This window comes from Heteronotia binoei, chromosome 20, assembly GCF_032191835.1.
Source record: "Heteronotia binoei isolate CCM8104 ecotype False Entrance Well chromosome 20, APGP_CSIRO_Hbin_v1, whole genome shotgun sequence".
Taxonomy (NCBI): domain Eukaryota; kingdom Metazoa; phylum Chordata; class Lepidosauria; order Squamata; family Gekkonidae; genus Heteronotia; species Heteronotia binoei.
Window position 1 is genome coordinate 34,387,676 of NC_083242.1, and position 18,951 is coordinate 34,406,626.

The 18,951-nt window shown below is 51.3% G+C and overlaps 1 protein-coding gene across 1 annotated transcript in view; it reads left to right on the top strand.

The window, feature by feature from the left end:
- MYO15A (myosin XVA) overlaps nucleotides 1–18,951 on the top strand; it is a 168,957-nt gene that overhangs the window by 142,151 nt on the left and 7,855 nt on the right. Inside the window, 10 exon segments of the mRNA XM_060260643.1 lie at nucleotides 405–487; nucleotides 2,650–2,780; nucleotides 3,071–3,115; nucleotides 3,118–3,164; nucleotides 4,158–4,235; nucleotides 5,476–5,572; nucleotides 5,755–5,915; nucleotides 9,367–9,500; nucleotides 12,468–12,601; nucleotides 15,214–15,347. Coding sequence (XP_060116626.1) covers nucleotides 405–487; nucleotides 2,650–2,780; nucleotides 3,071–3,115; nucleotides 3,118–3,164; nucleotides 4,158–4,235; nucleotides 5,476–5,572; nucleotides 5,755–5,915; nucleotides 9,367–9,500; nucleotides 12,468–12,601; nucleotides 15,214–15,347 — 1,044 coding nt within the window.

Sequence of the window (18,951 nt, forward strand, 5' to 3'; positions counted from 1 at the left end):
ATAATTTTATATACACACACACACACTGTGGCTAATAGCCACTGAGGGACCTCTGCTCCATATTTTTATCTAACCCCCTCTTGAAGGTGGCTATGCTTGTGGCCGCCACCACTTCCTGTGGCAGTGAATTCCACATGTTAATCACCCTTTGGGTGAAGAAGGACTTCCTTTTGAACTGTTTCACTGTTTTAAATTGTTTAAATTGATGTATTTTTAAAGCCATTGTTGTAAATTGATGTATTTTAAAGCCAAACTTTATGTTAGATTTTATATGTTGTTGTGAGCCGCCCTGAGCCGCTTCGGCGGGAAGGGCGGGATATAAATTGAAATAAGCTGAAACTGAAACTGAGCCTTCTGAGTGCTGTCCAATAGCCACTGCCCCCTTGGCCCCTTCTCTCCTCCAGCTTTGCGGAGAATACGAGGTGATCAGAGACGAGGTTTATTGCCAGATCATGAAGCAGATCACGGACAACTCCAGCACCAAGACGTACGTGAGTCTCTCATTTTGGCAGGAGACTAAAGATGCGGGAAAGGGCAAGCCAGATGTTCCGGCCTAGCTGCCCTAACAGCCCAGGAAAGGGTGAAGTAGGACAGAGGGGCACCCTCCTCACTGATGGCCAAAGGGGTACAGCAGATATAGGACCCGTCTAGGAGCGGCACTGGATCGATTCTCTGGCGTCACCTGATCTCCAGGACCAAGAGGTCGCAACACCCTATGTCAAACTGAAATGAACTCCCTCCTCTGACCAGTGGCCCAATTTGTGCCACGGTCACCGCAAAGGCAGGAGACGGGCGCAGGCGCCCCCTCCCTGTCCCCGCTCACACAGACCTGAACGTCCCTTGCCCAGCCCTCTCCCACTTCAAAGGGAACCGAGAACTCTGCTCTGGTGAGACCTCACCTGGAGTCTTGTGTTCGGTTTTGGGCACCACATTTTAAGAAGGATATAGACAAGCTGGAACGGGTCCAGAGGAGGACGACGAAGATGGTGAGGGGTCTGGAGACCGAGTCCTATAAGGAAAGGTTGAAGGAGCTGGGGATGTTTAGCCTGGAGGGGAGGCGGCTGAGAGGTGATAGGATCACCATCTTCAAGTACTTGAAGGGCTGTCATATAGAGGATGGTGTTGAATTGTTTTCTGTGGCCCCAGAAGGTAGGACCAGAACCAACGGGTTGAAATTAAATCAAAAGAATTTCCGGCTCAACATTAGGAAGAACGTCCTGACTGTTAGAGCAGTTCCTCAGTGGAACAGGCTTCCTCGGGAGGTGGTGGGCTCTCCTTCCTTGTAGGTTTTTAAACAGAGGCTAGATGGCCATCTGACAGCAATGAAGATCCTGTGAATTTAGGGGGAGGTGTTTGTGAGTTTAGAGCAGTTCCTCAGTGGAACAGGCTTCCTCCTTGGGAGGTGGTGGGCTCTCCTTCCTTGGAGGTTTTTAAACAGAGGCTAGATGGCCATCTGACAGCAATGAGGATCCTGTGAATTTAGGGGGAGGGGTTTGTGAGTTTAGAGCGGTTCCTCAGTGGAACAGGCTTCCTTGGGAGGTGGTGGGCTCTCCTTCCTTGTAGGTTTTTAAACAGAGGCTAGATGGCCATCTGACGGCAATGAAGATCCTATAAATTTGGGGGGAGTTTCCTGCATTGTGCAGGGGGTTGGACCAGATGACCCTGGAGGTCCCTTCCAACTCTATGATTCTATGTTTCTATGGGAAGAGGCTGCGTCATTCTTTCTTGGGAAGAAAGGAGGCAGCCTCTTTCTGGGTCCCTCTGAAGCAGGAGAGGGGCATGCGAGTGGTGGGGCGGGCTGAGCTGCACATTCTCGAAGAAAGAACATGTGGCCCGTCTCTCGCCTGGCCCTCTCGCGCTTCAGAGGGACCTGGAAAGAGGCCACCTCCTTCTTTCTTCCCTTTGAAGCGGGAGAGGGACGGGCTGAGCATTCGCATGAAGCGTGCACAGCCCAATGATGTCATTGCTGGTGACATCATTGGGCTGCGCACGCTTTGTGCGCATGAGAAGGGCCTGGGGGGGCACGGGGTTTGTCCTGGGGCTCCAAAATCCCTAATGCCGGGCCTGGCCACGGTGCAAGAATCTGTACTAGATCTGTTGGATTCCTCCTCTGAGGCTGTGTTGCCTGGGCCCTCCAAAGGGTTTCTTTCTGCCGTGTTCTCCAGTAGAACACGGCACTTGAGCCCGAAAGATTCTACAAACCCTAATGATGTTACCAGCCGTGAAAACCTGAAATCTTTGGTTTCTTCTGTGTTTGGTGTAAGCAGGATTTAGAGGGGGAGGTGATGTTCTGAGCTTGCCTCCAGTTTGGCATAGTGGTGAAGTGTGCGGACTCTCATCTGGGAGAACGGGGTTTGATTCCCTGCTCCTCCACTTGCAGCTGCTGGAATGGCCTTGGGTCAGCTATCGGTCTTGCAGGAGTTGTCCTTGAAAGGGCAGCTTGTGGGAGAGCTCTCTCAGCCCCACCTACCTCACAGGGTGTCCGTTGTGGGGGAGGAAAGTGAAGGAGATTGTGAGCCGCTCTGAGACTCTGAGTTTTGGAGTGGAGAGCGGGGTATAAATCCAGTATCTTCTATCTTCTTCTCCTGATTGTTGATAAGCATGTAATATACAGTCTGTTCTCCATGGAACGTTGTGTGTTTTGTGTAGGGACAGCTGCCAGAAAGGGTGGAGGCTGCTCTACATCCTGAGTGCTTATTACAGATGCTCTGAGGTCCTCAAACCTTACCTTCTGTGGTTCCTCCAGGACGTCTGCAACGATCCCACTTTGCATTTTCAAGGTGAGGCTTCAGAAGACTGGACCAAAAGGGCACCAGAATGTCGGACCAAAAGGGCCCTCTGTCAGAAAGCAAAACTTACCAGTGTATCAGCAATTATATTTCAAGTTGTTGGGTTTTTTTTTTTTAAATTGCCATGAACCTGGTCTGAAAAAAAGACAGGAGGACAGCAGGGAATGCATTGGATTGCCAACCTTACCTAGCTTATCTGTTAAAGCTGAGTGAAGAAATAAATGGTGGAGGAAAGGCTCGCATGACCTCCCTCTCCTTCTGATTTGTCTGACATCCATCAGGCATCGCCAGGGCCTGTGAACAGAACCTGCGGAAGACCTTCCAGTTTGGGGCAGGTGTGGATTCCCCGGTAACATGGAGCTCAAAGCCATGGTGGTGAGTGCACTGAAAACGAATTTTTGGACTGGACATACTGTCGGGGCAGTCCATTGCCAGCCAGTCACCTAGGACAGGGGTGGCCAAACTACAGCTCAGGAGCTACATGTGGCTCTTTCACACATATTGTGTGGCTCTTGAAGCCCCCACTGCCCTGTCGGCTGGCTTGGAGAAGGAATTTCTCTCTTTAAATCACTTCTCCAAGCCAAGCAGTCAACAGCTTGAAGAAGGCATTTAAAGTTACTTATTTCCACCTCTCCCTCTCTCCATCTATTTTCCTTCCTTCCTTCCTTCCTTCCTTCCTTCCTTCCTTCCTTCCTTCCTTCCTTCCTTCCTTCCTTCCTTCCTTCCTTCCTTCCTTCCTTCCTTCCTTCCCTTTCCCCATCTTATCTTCCTCCCTCCCTCCCTCCCTTGTCTTGTGACTCTCAAACATCTGATGTTTATTCTATGTGGCTCTTATGTTAAGCAAGTTTGGCCACCCCTGTGCATTTACAGTTACAGTTGCTTTCTTTCCATCTCTCCTTCCCACCTTTTCACCTCCCTTCCTCCCTTCCTTATCTTACCGTTCTTGAACATCTGGTGCTCATGTCTTGCGGCTCTCAAACATCTGGCATTTATTCTATGTGGCTCTTCTGTTAAGTGAGTTTGGCCACCCCTGGCCGAGAGAGTTGGGCGCCCCCTAGCTAGCGTTTCCGGAAAGGCAATGGCAAACCACCCCGTACAAAGTCTGAGTTGGAAATGACAGCTGCTTGCACAGGGGACCATCGTTACCTTTTTCTTCAGCTAGTGTTTGAGGGACCACATTGCCCAGATCCTGGGGGGCTCAGCCATCTTCCTTTCTGGGGCTTGGTACTGCAGATTCAGAAGCTACACCCGGCTTCAAACCCAGCCATTCTTTTTGCTTCACATGCTTTGATTGTTCTTTCCCCTGGACCGCCTCCACAGTCACTCATGATGCCCAAATTTCACTTTCTGTTTCCCTTCCCTGTAAAGGCTGGAAGGAGCTCGAAGCGCCAGCTGGTCCTCTTGCCGGGGGGGATTGAGAAGCACCTGAAGATCAAAACGTGTTCGGTGAGTAGGGGCTGCGCTGGACTGGCCCTTGCTCTTCCCTGGAAAGGCCCGGGTGGGAGGTTGCCCCTTTGGCACTGTAGGCAAGGCATCTAAAGTTGCTTTCTTTCCACCCCCCCCCCTCCTTCCTTCCTCCTTCCCTCCCTCCTTCCTCCCTCCCTCCTTCCCTCTTTCCTTCCTCCCTCCTCCTTCCTTCCTCCCTCCTTCCTCCCCTTCCTTCCTTCCCTCCTTCCTTCCCTCCTTCTTCCTCCCTCTGTCCTTCCCTCCTTCCTTCCTTCTTCCTTCCTTCCTTCCTTCCTTCCTTCCTTCCTTCCTTCCTTCCTTCCTTCCTTCCTCCCTCCTTCCTCCCTTCTTCCCTCTTTCCTTCCTTCCTTCCTTCCCTCCCTCCCTCCCTCTTTCCTTCCTCCCTCCCTCCCTCCTCCCTCTTTCCTTCCTTCCTTCCTTCCTTTTCTCCTTCCTCCCTCCCTCCTTCCTTCCCTCCTTCCTTCCTTCCTCCCTCCTTCCTTCCTTCCTCCCTCCCTCTTTCCTTCCTTCCTTCCCTCTTTCCTTCCTTCCTTCCTTCCCTCCTTCCTCCCTCCCTCCTTCCTTCCTTCCTTCCCTCCTTCCTTCCCTCCCTCCCTCTCTCCCCTCCCTCTCTCCTTCCTTCCTTCCTTCCTTCCTTCCTTCCTTCCTTCCTTCCTTCCTTCCTTCCTTCCTTCTTCCTTCCTTCCTTCCTTCTTCCTTCCCTCCCTCTTTCCTTCCTTCCTTCCTCCCCCCCTCCTTCCTTCCTTCCTCCCTCCCTCCCTACCCCTCCCTCTTTTCATATCTTGCAGCTCTCAAGTATCTGACATTCATGTTTTGTGGCTCTCAGACATCTGGTGTTTCTTCTATGTGGCTCTTACATTAAGGAAGTTTGGCCACCCTTGCCATATAGGGTTTTAAAGATCAACACCTGCACCTTGAAATGTGGCTGTAAAAAAATTGGGAGCCGGTGTGGGTGGGCCAACATGTCCCCAAGACTCACTCCAGTCAACACCCTGACAGCAGCATTGCTGCACTGATTGAAGTCTCCGAACAGTCCTCAAGGGCAGCCCTACATGGAGCACATTGCAGTAGTCTAACCTCAATTGCTTTTTTTTCAGCACCCAGCCTCTGGAACAGTTCTAAGTCGTTGAAAGTTTGAATGATGTTGCATTTCGAAATTGGGTTGGCTAGCCTTTCAAAAACATGCCGCGATTTTGCTCTCCCCTCCCTGTCTTTCTAGGTTGCCCTAGATGTGATCGAGGAGATCTGCTACGAAATGGGACTCCATCGGCCTGAAGCCTTCAATGAATATATCATCTTTGCCGTTACCAGTCAAAGTGAGTCCACCCCTCTTTTTGAGCCAATCCTCCAAGAGCTGACAGGGCGCTTAGCACTGGAGGATTGGTTACTTCAGGGGGTGCAGCCTAATATGCAAAGGAGTTCCTGCTACAAAAAAAGCCCCGTGTACATGAAACAAATGGATAAATCCAAATAGGTCTGTGCTTGCTCACCTCCACAGATCAGAACGTCCGGCCTTTGAACAAGAAGGAATACATCCTCGATGTGGTCATGGAAATGGAACAAGTGGACAGCGACTACATGTTCTGGTACCGGCGGGTCATTTGGAGCCAGCCGCTGAAATTCGACAATGAGTTGTATGTAACCATGCACTACAACCAGGTGAGGTCTTTTGGACCAGGTGGGGCAGGGAGGGGACGTTTATTGGGATACTGGGTTAATATAGCAGAGTTTTGTCCAGTTGTAGAAACATGAGGAGGAGGAGGAGAAGATGATGATGACGATGAGAGCCAGTTTAGTGTAGTGGTTAAGTGTGCGGACTCTTATCTGGGAGAACCGGGTTTGATTCCCCACTCCTCCACTTGCATCTGCTGGAATGGCCTTGGGTCAGCCGGAGCTCTCTTATCTGGAGAACTGGGTTTGATTCCCGACTCCTCCACTTGCACCTGCTGGAATGGCCTTGGGTTAGCCATAGCTCTCTTATCTGGGAGAACCGGGTTTGATTCCCACACTCCTCCACTTGCAGCTGCTGGAATGGCCTTGGGTCAGCAGAGCTCTCTTATCTGGGAGAACTGGATTTGATTCCCCACTCCTCCACTCGCAGCTGCTGGAATGGCCTTGGGTCAGCAGAGCTCTCTTATCTGGGAGAACCGGGTTTGATTCCCCACTCCTCCACTTGCAGCTGTTGGAATGGCCTGGGTCAGCCATAGCTCTGGCAGAGGTTGTCCTTGAAAGGGCAGCTGCTGTGAGAGCCCTCTCCAGCCCCACCCACCTCACAGGGTGTCTGTTGTGGGGGAGGAAGGGAAAGGAGATTGTGAGCCGCTCTGAGACTCTTCGGAGTGGAGGGCGGGATATAAATCCAATATCTTCTTCTTCTTTTGCAACAGGAGCTCCTTTGCATATTAGGCCACACACCCCTGATGTAGCCAATCCTCCAAGAGCTTACGGTAGGGCCCTGTAAGAAGAGCCCTGTAAGCTCTTGGAGGATTGGCTACATAAGAGGGTGTGGCCTAATATGCAAATGAGTTCCTGCTACAAAAAACGCCATGATTATGATTCTGGGTTTATATCCCACCCTCCACTCTCAATCTCAGAGTGGTTCACATCTCCTTTATCCCACAACAAACACCCTGTGACGTGGGTGGAACTGAGGGAGCTCTCCCAGAAGCCTGAGCTTCCAATGGGGAAATGGGCGGAATAGAAATAAACTCATAATAATACATTTTAAAAAGCTGCCCTTTCAAGGACAGCTCTGTGAGAGTTATAGCTGGCTCAAGGTCAGTGGGGAATCAAACCTGGTTCTCCCAGATAAGAAGGAGAAGACACTGGATTTATATTCTGCCCTCCACTCTGAGTCTCAGAGCAGCTCACAGTCTCCTTTATCTTCCTCCCCCACAACAGACACCCTGTGAGGTGGGTGGGGCTGAGAGGACTCTCACAGCAACTGCCCTTTCAAGGACAACTCTGCCAGAGCTATGGCTGACCCAAGGCCATTCCAGCAGCTGCAAGTGGAGGAGTGGGCAATCAAACCCGGTTCTCCCAGATAAGAAGATGATATTGGATTTATATCCCACCCTCCACTCCGAAGAGTCTCAGAGCGGCTCACAATCTCCTTTATCTTCCTCCCCACAACAGACACCCTGTGAGGTGGGTGGGGCTGAGAGGACTCTCACAGCAACTGCCCTTTCAAGGACAACCTCTGCCAGAGCTCTGCCTGACCCAAGGCCATTCCAGCAGGTGCAAGTGGAGGAGTGGGCAATCAAACCCGGTTCTCCAGATAAGAGTCCTCACACTTAATCACTACACCAAACTGGCTCTTAACTGGCAGTACATAAATCTCCCAAGAAGCAGGGGTCCTTTCGTAGAAAAATAGGTGGTGGAGCTCCTCCAGGGATTGTTATGCAGCTGCACCTACTATTCAATGGACAAGGTGGAACTCTCAGAAAGGTTCAGGAGCTCCCGCTGAATCCGAGGCCTGCCAAGAAGTATATTGCAAAAGAAGGAAAACTTAACGTTTATTAAAATAGATCCAGTTCTCATCAGGTTGCAGTCAAAGGAATAGAAAGAAGGTGGATGTAAAGAGTACTTTCCCCGTCACAAATGGCCAGCATCACATGTGTGGAACTATGAGGGCATTGTATCTACAGGGATTCAAATTCACCTGCATTTGAATCCTCCTTCTGCCATAAATGTTTGACCAATGACCTTTGGCCAGAGTCTTGTGCAGCCTAACTTACCTCGCAGGGTTGTTGTGAGGCTATAAAGCATAGGCGGGGCAGACAATGTACCGGCTAAAGGGAGAAAAGGCAGAGATAAAAATGTAGTAAATAAATGTTGCACACTGTCATCACAGTACTTGCGGGGTGGTTTTATTATGCATGTTTTAAATCAGGGGTCCCCCAGATTTTTGAGCCGGCGGTCAACTTTGGTACCTCCACACAATGTGGTGAGCGTAGCCCAAAATGGCTGCCGCAAACGGCGGCTGCAGGTGGTGGAGCCGGGCACAAAATGGCTGCCACGGCTTCTCTTCAGTCACACGTGAAGATCCTTGAGCTGTGGTGGCAACTGCGGCTGAGGCAATTTTTTTTTTAAATCTGCAGTGCCCATCAAATCTCCAGTAGCCAATCTGAAGTCTCGCTGGGCAAAAGCCCACCTTTCCCCATCCACTTTTCTAAAAACACCTGCTTGGTGCCAGGAAATGTATTGGCAAATGTTGTGCTGCCCCAAGCTGGTGTGTGGAACTATGAGGGCATTGTATCTACAGCTGGGGCACCAAGCTGGGGACCCCCGTTCTAACATGTTAGCCGTTTTATATTTAAAAACAATTTTATTGGTAACATATGGTAATAAATCTATTTGTTACATCTTTAAACACTTCTTTTATCTACCCCATATATTACTTTCTACCCACCCCTCCCCTCGTTACTTGACCCCCGCGGTGTTATTTATTTAAAATGCAAATATTTAAATGTACCCTTAACTATTAAACAAAAATTTACATCTTCTTCCTTCTAAGGACTTAATCATTATCAAAAATTGTCCAATGTCCTTTTATTTTCCACTCTTTTTCTACATATCTTCTAAACTTTTCCCACTCCGTCTTAAAAACTTCTAAATCATAGTCTCTTAATATTCTTGTTAATTTGTCCATTTCACTCCATGTCATAACTTTTATAATCCAATCCATTTCTCTGGTATTTCTTCTTGCTTCCACAACTGCGCATATAATGTCCTAGCAGCTGAAAGCAAGTACCAAATTACAGTTCTATCTTCTTTTGGAAATTTTTCCATTTGTAATCCCGACAGAAAGATCTCTGCAACTTTCTTGAATTCATTATCCCAAGATCTTAGAAATTTCTTGCTGAATCATCTGCCAATACTTTTTCGCTCTTTCACAGTCACCACATATGGTAGAAAGAACCTTCATGTTTTTTACATTTCCAGCATCTATTTGGCATCTTATTGTTCATCTTTGCCAATTTTTTAGCTAACGTGTTAGCCGTTTCGATGGCCCTTGGAAGGGCAAAAAGGCAGGATGGAAATTCTGAAAACGATAAATGATAATGAGAGTGTCACAATGCCGCTTCTCAAGGTGTCCCGTTCTCACCCTCAGGTGCTCCCAGACTACCTCAAAGGGCTCTTCAACACACTCCCGTCCGTGAAACCAACTGAGGAACAGTTGCAGCAGGTCTCCAAACTGGCTGCTCTACAGCACCGGGCCAAAGACAGCGTATACCTGCCTACCTTGTAGGTGCCTTGGAGACGGTGCTGTCTCAGTTACAAACTCGGAGACGGGGCTGTCTCAGTTGCAAACACCGCCGGGCCTAGGGCGCACAGTGCCGCAGGCAAGCTCTCTGCCCGCTGCCCCCGCCTCCCACCCTCCCTCCACGGCTGCACTCCGTCACCGTCCCCCCCAATCGATTAGAGGGGCACACCACGACAAGGCCGGGCCCTACCAGTTTTGAGGCAGCCGGCATCTGAGTGTTTTTGAAGAGAGAGCTGGAGGAGGATTCCCCCTCCTTTCCGGAACCAGAAGTGAGGGGGGAGTGAAGCCTCCTCTAGCTCTCTCTTCAAAAATCTTTCAGATGCCAGCTGCCTTGAAGCCGGCAGGGTACAGCCTCATCGCGGCACGCTCCTCAGGGGAAGGGGTGGAGCGCGGCGGAAGGGAATTTGTATTTATTTATTTACCTTAAATTTGTATGCTGCCCACTCCATATACGGACTCTGGGCATAGGGAGGGGGCTGGTGGCGACGGGGGCGGGGGGAGAGGCAAATTCAGGCGGTTGCTTCAGGCACGGGGAGGGGGGGAACTGAATTCGGCACACGCCCTCCCGTCATGCCTAGTTTGCCCCATGGGCGAGCCAGTCCTGGTTACAAATGGGAAGACACTCAGGAATCGACTCTGTCAAACATGAGCGGTGGATTCTCCTCTCCCCTGTGCGGCTTCTAGGGCTTTTTTTGTAGCAGGAACTCCTTTGCCTATTAGGCCACGCACCTGTGATGCAGCCAATCCTTCTGGAGCTTACAGGAGGCTATGAACTAAAAGCCCTGTTAGCTCTCGGAGGATTGGCTACATCAGGAGTGTGTGGCCTAATAGGCAAAGGAGCTCCTGCTACAACAAAAAGCCGTGGGGACTCCCAAAATGAATTGAAAGCATGGCACACGGAGAAGGAGCTTCAGCCTTTCCCCTTCCGCCATCTTCCCTGTCCCCATGAGGGAGGTTGGGCTGGGAGCATGTGACCAGCCTGAGGTCACCCACTGAGTTTCCAAGGCAGACTGGAGGAAGGGATTCGAACCTGGGTCTCCCAGATCCTCATCTGACATTCTAATCACTACTCTCCAAGCTTTAGGAAGAGCTAAGGAGGAGATCCACCTCATGCCACGTATCCAGTGTGGCTCAGGCTTCAACGAGGTCTTTAGCAGGGCTTTTTTTGTAGCAGGAACTCCTTTGCATATTAGGCCACACCCCTCTTATGTTGCCAATCCTCCAAGAGCTTACAGGGCTCTTCTTACAGGGCCTACCATAAGCTCTTGGAGGATTGGCTACATCAGTGGGGCGGGGCCTAATATGAACATAAGAACATCAGAGAAGCCATGTTGGATCAGACCAATGGCCCCTCCAGTCCAACACTCTGTGTCACATAAGAACATAAGAGAAGCCATGTTGGATCAGGCCAATGGCCCATCCAGTCCAACACTCTGTCTCACATAAGAACATAAGAGAAGCCATGTTGGATCAGGCCAGTGGCCCCTCCAGTCCAACACTCTGTGTCACATAAGAACATCAGAGAAGCCATGTTGGATCAGGCCAATGGCCCATCCAGTCCAACACTCTGTGTCACAGAAGAACATAAGAGAAGCCATGTTGGATCAGGCCAATGGCCCATCCAGTCCAACACTCTGTGTCACATAAGAACATAAGAGAAGCCCTGTTGGATCAGGCCAATGGCCCATCCAGTCCAACACTCTGTGTCACAGAAGAACATAAGAGAAGCCATGTTGAATCAGGCCAATGGCCCATCCAGTCCAACACTCTGTGTCACAGAAGAACATAAGAGAAGCCATGTTGGATCAGGCCATTGGCCCATCCAGTCCAACACTCTGTCACACATAAGAACATGAGAAGCCGTGTTGGATCAGGCCATTGGCCCATCCAGTCCAACACTCTGTGTCACATAAGAACATGAGAAGCCATGTTGGATCAGGCCATTGGCCCATCCAGTCCAACACTCTGTGTCACACATAAGAACATGAGAAGCCGTGTTGGATCAGGCCATTGGCCCATCCAGTCCAACACTCTGTGTCACATAAGAACATGAGAAGCCATGTTGGATCAGGCCATTGGCCCATCCAGTCCAACACTCTGTGTCACACATCAGGACATGAGAAGCCGTGTTGGATCAGGCCATTGGCCCATCCAGTCCAACACTCTGTGTCACACATAAGAACATGAGAAGCCGTGTTGGATCAGGCCATTGGCCCATCCAGTCCAACACTCTGTGTCACACATAAGAACATCAGAGAAGCCATGTTGGATCAGGCCAATGGCTCATCCAGTCCAACACTCTGTGTCACACATAAGAACATGAGAAGCCATGTTGGATCAGGCCAATGGCCCATCCAGTACAACACTCTGTGTCACACATAAGAACATAAGAGAGGCCATGTTTGATCAGGCCAATGGCCCATCCAGTTCAACTTTCTGTGTCACATAAGAGAAGCCATGTTGGATCAGGCCAATGGCCCGTCCAGTCCAACACTCTGTGTTATATAAGAACATAAGAGAAGCCATGTTGGATCAGGCCAATGGCCCATCCAGTCCAACACTCTGCACCACACAGTGGCCAAAAAAAAAGGAGGTTCACAAGTGGGGCTAGAAGCCCTTCCACTTTGCCCTCCCCCCAGCACCAAGAATACAGAACATCACTGGCCCAGATAGTTTCAGTAAAATATTGTGGCTAATAGCCACTGATGGACCTCTGCTCCATATGCATATCCAATCCCCTCTTGAAGCTGTCTATGCTAGCAGCTGCCACCACCTCCTGCGGAAGTGAATTCCACATGTTAATCACCCTTTGGGTGAAGAAGGACTTTATGCAAAGAAGTTCCTGCTGCGCAAAAAAAAAAAAGCCCGGGTCTTTCGTATTTTCTGCCGGTTTCCCCTGGATTGCCTGTGATCTCTCCTTAATTTTCTCCCCCTTCCCTCCTCCCAAGACGAGAGGTCCAGGATTCCATCCCTCCCCAGCTCTATCACCTCCTGACGGCCCAGACGTGGCTGGATGTGGTCTCGCAACACACGCAGCAGACCGTGGCGTTGAGCGCCCACCAAGCTCGGGCGCAGTTCCTGGGTAAGACACGACCACTCCGCAGGGTCGTTGGGCTGCTCTGGTGGGAGGGGGGAGGATCGTGCCTGCCTAACCCGAGCCAGAGACAACGGCACTCCAGAGGAAATCCTGCTTCGTTGGATAGGACTTACTCTCGAGTTATGGAGACAAATTCCCATAGGGCATAATGGATAATTGATCTGTGGGGATCTGGAGCTGGGGGCCCCCTGTTTTTCGAGGTAAAGGCACCGCATTTTCCTGCATAGAATCTGGCACCTCTGCTCAAAACACCCTCCAAGTTTCAAAAAGATTGGACCAGGGGGTCCAATCCTATGAGCCCCAGAAAGAAGGTGTTCCTATCTTTCATTATTTCCAGTGGAGGGAAGGCATTTAAAAGGAGTGCGGTCCCTTTAAATGTGACGGCCAGAACTCCCTTTGGAGTTCAGTGGTGCTTGTCACACCCTGGCTCCACCCCCGAAGTCTCCTGGCTCCACCCCCAAAGTCCCCAGATAACTTTCAAGTCAGAGCTGGGAACCCTGGGCATAGCCATCCTTTGTCAAAACAAGTGCCATAAATTAACTCTGTTATTTATTGATTAAGGTAGTTCTGCCCCACTTTTCTTCCCAGTGGGGGCCCCAAAGCAAATCAGGATTTGAACCTCGGTCTCCCAGTCCAGCTCTCTAACCGGTGCCCTGCACTGAATCGGCTGCCGTTGTCTTTAATTGAAGTGATACTACTAGGGTTGCCGAGTCTGACTCAAGAAATATCTGGGGACTTTGAGGGTGGAGCCAGGAGACTTTGAGGGTGGAGCCAGGAGACTTTGAGGGTGGAGCCAGGAGACTTTGAGGGTGGAGCCAGGAGCAAGGGTGGGACAAAGGGAGCTCTGGCCATCACATTTAAAGGGACCGCACAACTTTTGAATGCCTTCCCTCCATGTGGAATAAGGAAGCTCAGGGGCACCTTTTTAGGGGGCTCATAGAATTAGACCCCCTGGTCCAATCTTTTTGAAACTTGGGGGTGTGTTTTGAGACAAGGCACCGGACGCGATGCTGAAAATCTGGTGCTTCTACCTCAAAAAACAGCCTCCCCAGAGCCCCAGATACCTGTAGATCAATTTTCCATTATGCTCTATGGGAATTGGTCTCCATAGGGAATAATGGAGTGCCCCGTAGACATTTCCCTCCCCCCCCTCCCACTTTCTGATGACCCTGAAGCAGGAGGGAGGGCCTCCAAACTGGGGGATCCCCTACCCCCCCCAACTGGGGATTGGCAACCTAGCAAAAACCCCATTTGGCCATGGTCATTTTGTTAAAACACTTGACGGGCCCTGGGAAAGGTGTCAGTGGGCGACGCCCGTGGGCACCATGTTGAGAATCTGTAGTTTGAATAAGCGATTCAATTTGGGGAGGGGCGGTGGCTCAGTGGTAGAGCATCTGCTTGGGAAGCAGAAGGTCCCAGGTTCAATCCCCGGCATCTCCAACTAAAAAGGCTCCAGGCAAGTAGGCGTGAAAAACCTCAGCTTGAGACCCTGGAAAGCGGCTGCAAGTCTGAGTAGACAAGACTGACTTGGATGGACCGAGGGTCTGATTCAGTAGAAGGCAGCTTCATACGTTCATATGTCTAAGGGGAGGGATGGTGGCTCAGTGGTAGAGCATCTGCTTGGGAAGCAGAAGGTCCCAGGTTCAATCCCCGGCATCTCCAACTAAAAAAGGGTCCAGGCAAATAGGCGTGAAGAACCTCAGCTTGGGACCCTGGAGAGCCGCTGCCAGTCTGAGTAGACAATACTGATTTTGATGGACCGAGGGTCTGATTCAGTATAAGGCAGCTTCATATATAAGGGAGGGACGGTGGCTCGGTGGTAGAGCATCTGCTTGGGAAGCAGAAGGTCCCAGGTTCAATCCCCGGCATCTCCAAAAAAGGGTCCAGGCAAGTAGGTGAGAAAAACCTCAGCTTGAGACCCTGGAGAGCCGCTGCCAGTCTGAGAAGACAATACTGACTTTGATGGACCAAGGGTCTGATTCAGTATAAGGCAGCTTCATAGGTTCTGTTATTAAGGGAGGGACGGTGGCTCAGTGGTAGAGCATCTGCTTGGGAAGCAGAAGGTCCCAGGTTCAATCCCTGGCATCTCCAAAAAAGGGTCCAGGCAAGTAGGTGAGAAAAACCTCAGCTTGAGACCCTGGAGAGCCGCTGCCAGTCTGAGTGGACAAGACTGACTTGGATGGACCAAGGAGGGTCTGATTCAGTAGAAGGCAGCTTCAGAGGTTCATATGTTCAATGAAACAAGGCCTGATTCCCCACTCGCCTTGTCCCAGTCTCACACTCCTCTTCTCGGCGGGGCTTTTGTTGGATTTTGCACAGGCTGCCGCAAGGCTGCGACTCGTTCCGCCTCTTTCCCGCGGCAAGCAAGATCCTCTGAAAACCGGTTTCTGCTCACTGCAGGAAAGAGACGGAGTGAGTTACAGCCCCGTGGTATGTGCGAAGTCAAACAGCAGCACTGCAGAGGAGAGGAGTGTGAGACCGGGATAAGGCTAGTGCGGAATCAATCGAAGTCTTTTGCCTCCTGGGCTGCTTAATTGTTTTCCTGGAAGTGGTCACCGTGGCGTTGTAGACGACTTACGGCCTATTCTTGCGCACAGGTCTGCTGAGTGCCTTCCCCATGTTTGGCTCATCCTTCTTCTACGTCCAGAGCTGCAGCAACAACGCCATCGTCTCCCCGTGCATCTTGGCCGTGAACCAGAATGGACTCAACTTCCTGAACAAAGAAACCCACGTAGGCGCTGTCGGCTCTTTCCTGACACCCCAGGGGCCTCGGTTCTGCGGGGTGTGACTTGGATGTCTCCTCCTAAATACGGTTGAGGGGCGGGGGGGGAGGATTGCTGCGTTGGGGAGGCCAGGACCATCTATCAGGTGATTCTCTGATGCTTTAAGACAGGAGTCCCCAACCCTTTGGAGGCTGTGGGCACTTTAGAAATTCTGACACACCGTGGTGGGCGCAGCCACAAAATGGCTGCCGTAGGAGGCAGAGCCAGCCACAAAATGGCTGCCATTGCGTATTTCAGTCATGCCATGAAGATCCTTATGCTGTGATGGCAGCCGTGGCCAATCAGAAGCCTCACTGGGCCAAAGCTCCAATGGCCAGTCAGAAGCCTCGCTCCAATGGCCAATCAGAAGCCTTGCTGGGCCAAAGCTGCACTTGGCCCTGCCCATTTTTCCAAGAAAAATAGGCTTCCGTTTTGGACCAGAGTTAGGGTTGCCAAGTCCAATTCAAGAAATATCTGGAGACTTTGGGGGTGGAGCCAGCAGACATTGGGGGTGGAGCCAGGAGACATTGGGGTGGAGTCAGGAGACATTGGGGTGGAGGCAGGAGACATTGGGGTGGAGCCAGGAAATATTGGGGTGGAGCCAGGAGACTTTGGGGATGGAGCCAGGAGACTTTGGGGGTGGAGCCAGGAGACTTTGGGGTGGAGCAAAGAGACATTGGAGTGGAGCCAGGAGACATTGGGGTGGAGCCAGGAGACGTTGGGGGTGGAGCCAGGAGACATTGGGGTGGAGTCAGGAGACATTGGGGTGGAGCCAGGAGACATTGGGGTAGAGCCAGGAAACATTGGGGTGGAGCCAGGAGATTTGGGGATGGAGCCAGGAGACTTTGGGGTGGAGCAAGGAGACATTGGAGTGGAGCCAGGAGACGTTGGGGGTGGAGCCGGGAAAAATTGGGGGTGGAGCCAGGAGACATTGGGGTGGAGTCAGGAGACATTGGGGTGGAGCCAGGAGACATTGGGGTGGAGCCAGGAGACGTTGGGGGTGGAGCCAGGAGACGTTGGGGGGAGTCAGGAGACATTGGGGGGAGTCAGGAGACATTGGGGTGGAGCCAGGAAACATTGGGGTGGAGCCAGGAAACATTGGGGTGGAGCCAGCAGACTTTGGGGTGGAGCCAGGAGACATTGGGGGGAGTCAGGAGACATTGGGGTGGAGCCAGGAAACATTGGGGTGGAGCCAGGAGACATTGGGGGGAGTCAGGAGACATTGGGGTGGAGCCAGGAAACATTGGGGTGGAGCCAGGAAAAATTGGGGTGGAGCCAGGAGACTTTGGGGTGGAGCCAGGAGACTTTGGGGTGGAGCCAGGAAAAATTGGGGGTGGAGCCAGGAGACTGGGGTGGAGCCAGGAAACATTGGGGGTGGAGCCAGGAAACATTGGGGGTGGGGCCAGGAAACATTGGGGGTGGAGCCAGGAAACATTGGGGTGGAGCCAGGAAACATTGGGGGTGGAGCCAGGAGACTTTGGGGTGGAGCCAGAAGCAAGGGTGTAACAAGCATAACTGAACTCCAAAGGGAGTTCTGGCCATCACATTTAAAGGGACTGTGCTCCTTTTAAATGCCTTCCCTTCATTGCAAATAATGAAGGATGGGGGAACCTTCTTTTGGGGCTCATAGAATTGGACCCCCCAGTCCAATCCTTTTGAAACTTGAGGGGTATTTTGGGGAGAGGCACTGGATGCTATACTGAAACGAAGGTGCCTCTATCTCAAAAAACAGCCCCCCCCGAACCCCGGATACCCACGGATCAATTCTCAATTATTTTCTATGGGAAAAAGGTCTCCATAGGGAACAATAGAGTTCCCAGCCGGCCCCACCACTAGGCAAACTAGGCAATTGCCTAGGGCGCCGGCCTTCTGGGGGGCATCAAATTGGGTGCCCCAGCGTGTGACTCAGTGACGTTATCAGTGCAGAGGGCGGTGCCAGAAGTTAGCATTGCCTCGAGCGTAGGGTTGGCAAGTCCAATTCAAGAAATATCTGGGGACTTTGGGGGTGGAGCCAGGAACAAGGGTGTGACAAGCATCATTGAACTCCAAGGGAGTTCTGGCCATCACATTTAAAGGGACATTTAAAGGGACCTTTTTAAATGTCTTCCTTCCATAGGAAATGTCATTTAAAGGGACCTTTTTAAATGTCTTCCTTCCATAGGAAATAATGGATAGGTGCACCTTCTTCTGGGGCTCACAGAATTGGACCCCCTGGTCTGATCGTTTTGAAACTTGGGGAGTACTTTGGGAAGAGGCACTAAATACTATACTGAAAATTTGGTGCCTCTAACTCAAAAAACAGCTCCCCCAGAGCCCCCAAAACCTCCAGATCAATTGCTCATTACACCCTATGAGAATTGATCTCCACATAGGGAATAATGAAGTGCTCAGCAGACGTTTCCCTCCCCGCTTCGTTTCTGGCGACTGAAGCGAGGGATTGTCCTCTCTACTCACAAGTTGCTGCCAACTTCTCCAAAGTAACACAGACACCCCATCCCAAGAGGAAGCCTTTCAATCGGAGACTGAAGCCTCCGGAGGTGGAAAGTCACATGGTCCTCTGGGGGCGGGGCATCCCCCCGCCAGCCAGCTGACTGGGGGTGGGAAGGAGCCTGGGAAAGCGGAAGAACCCCCACTGGGACCTGGGGACTGGCAAGCCTACTCGAGCGCCAGAAGGCCCTAACTGCACGTTCCTTGCAGGGATTGAGTCCGTCAAAAAAAGCCTCCCACCACCCAAAAGATTCCCCTCCCCAAGTGATCGTCCTGTGCTCGGGTGGCCAAGTTCTAAACAGGATCTGCTCCCTCCAGTTTGGTGAGCCAGTTTGGTGTAGTGGTTAAGTGTGTGGACTCTTATCTGGGAGAACTGGGTTTGATTCCCCACTCCTGCACTTGCTGCTGTTGAATGGCCTTGAGTCAGCCACAGCTATCTCAGAGTTGTTCTTGAAAGGGCAGCTTGTGGGAGATCTCTCTCAGCTCCACATACCTCACAGGGTGTCTGTTGTGGGGGGAGAAGATAAAGGAGACTCCAAGATTCAGAGTGGTGGGCAGGATATAAATCCAGTGTCTTATTATTATCTGGGAGAACCGGGTTTGATTCCCCACTGTGCCATTTACAGCTGCTGGAATGGTCTTGGGTCAGCCATAGCTTCCACAGGAGTTGTCCTTGAAAGGGCAGCTGCTGTGAGAGCTCTCTCAGCCCCACCCACCTCACAGGATGTCTGTTGTGGGGGGAGAAGATAAAGGAGATTGTAAGCCGCTCTGAGACTGATTCAGAGAGAAGGGCGGGATATAAATCTGCAGTCTTCTTCCTCTTCTTCTCAGCCCCACCCACCTCACAGGGTGTCTGTTGTGGGGGAGGAAGATATAGGAGATTGTAAGCCGCTCTGAGACTGATTCAGAGAGAAGGGCGGGATATAAATCTGCAGTCTTCTTCCTCTTCTTCTCAGCCCCACCCACCTCACAGGGTGTCTGTTGTGGGGGAGGAAGATATAGGAGATTGTAAGGCACTCTGATTCAGAGAGAAGGGCGGGATGTAAATCTGCAGTCTTCTTCCTCTTCTTCTCAGCCTCACCCACC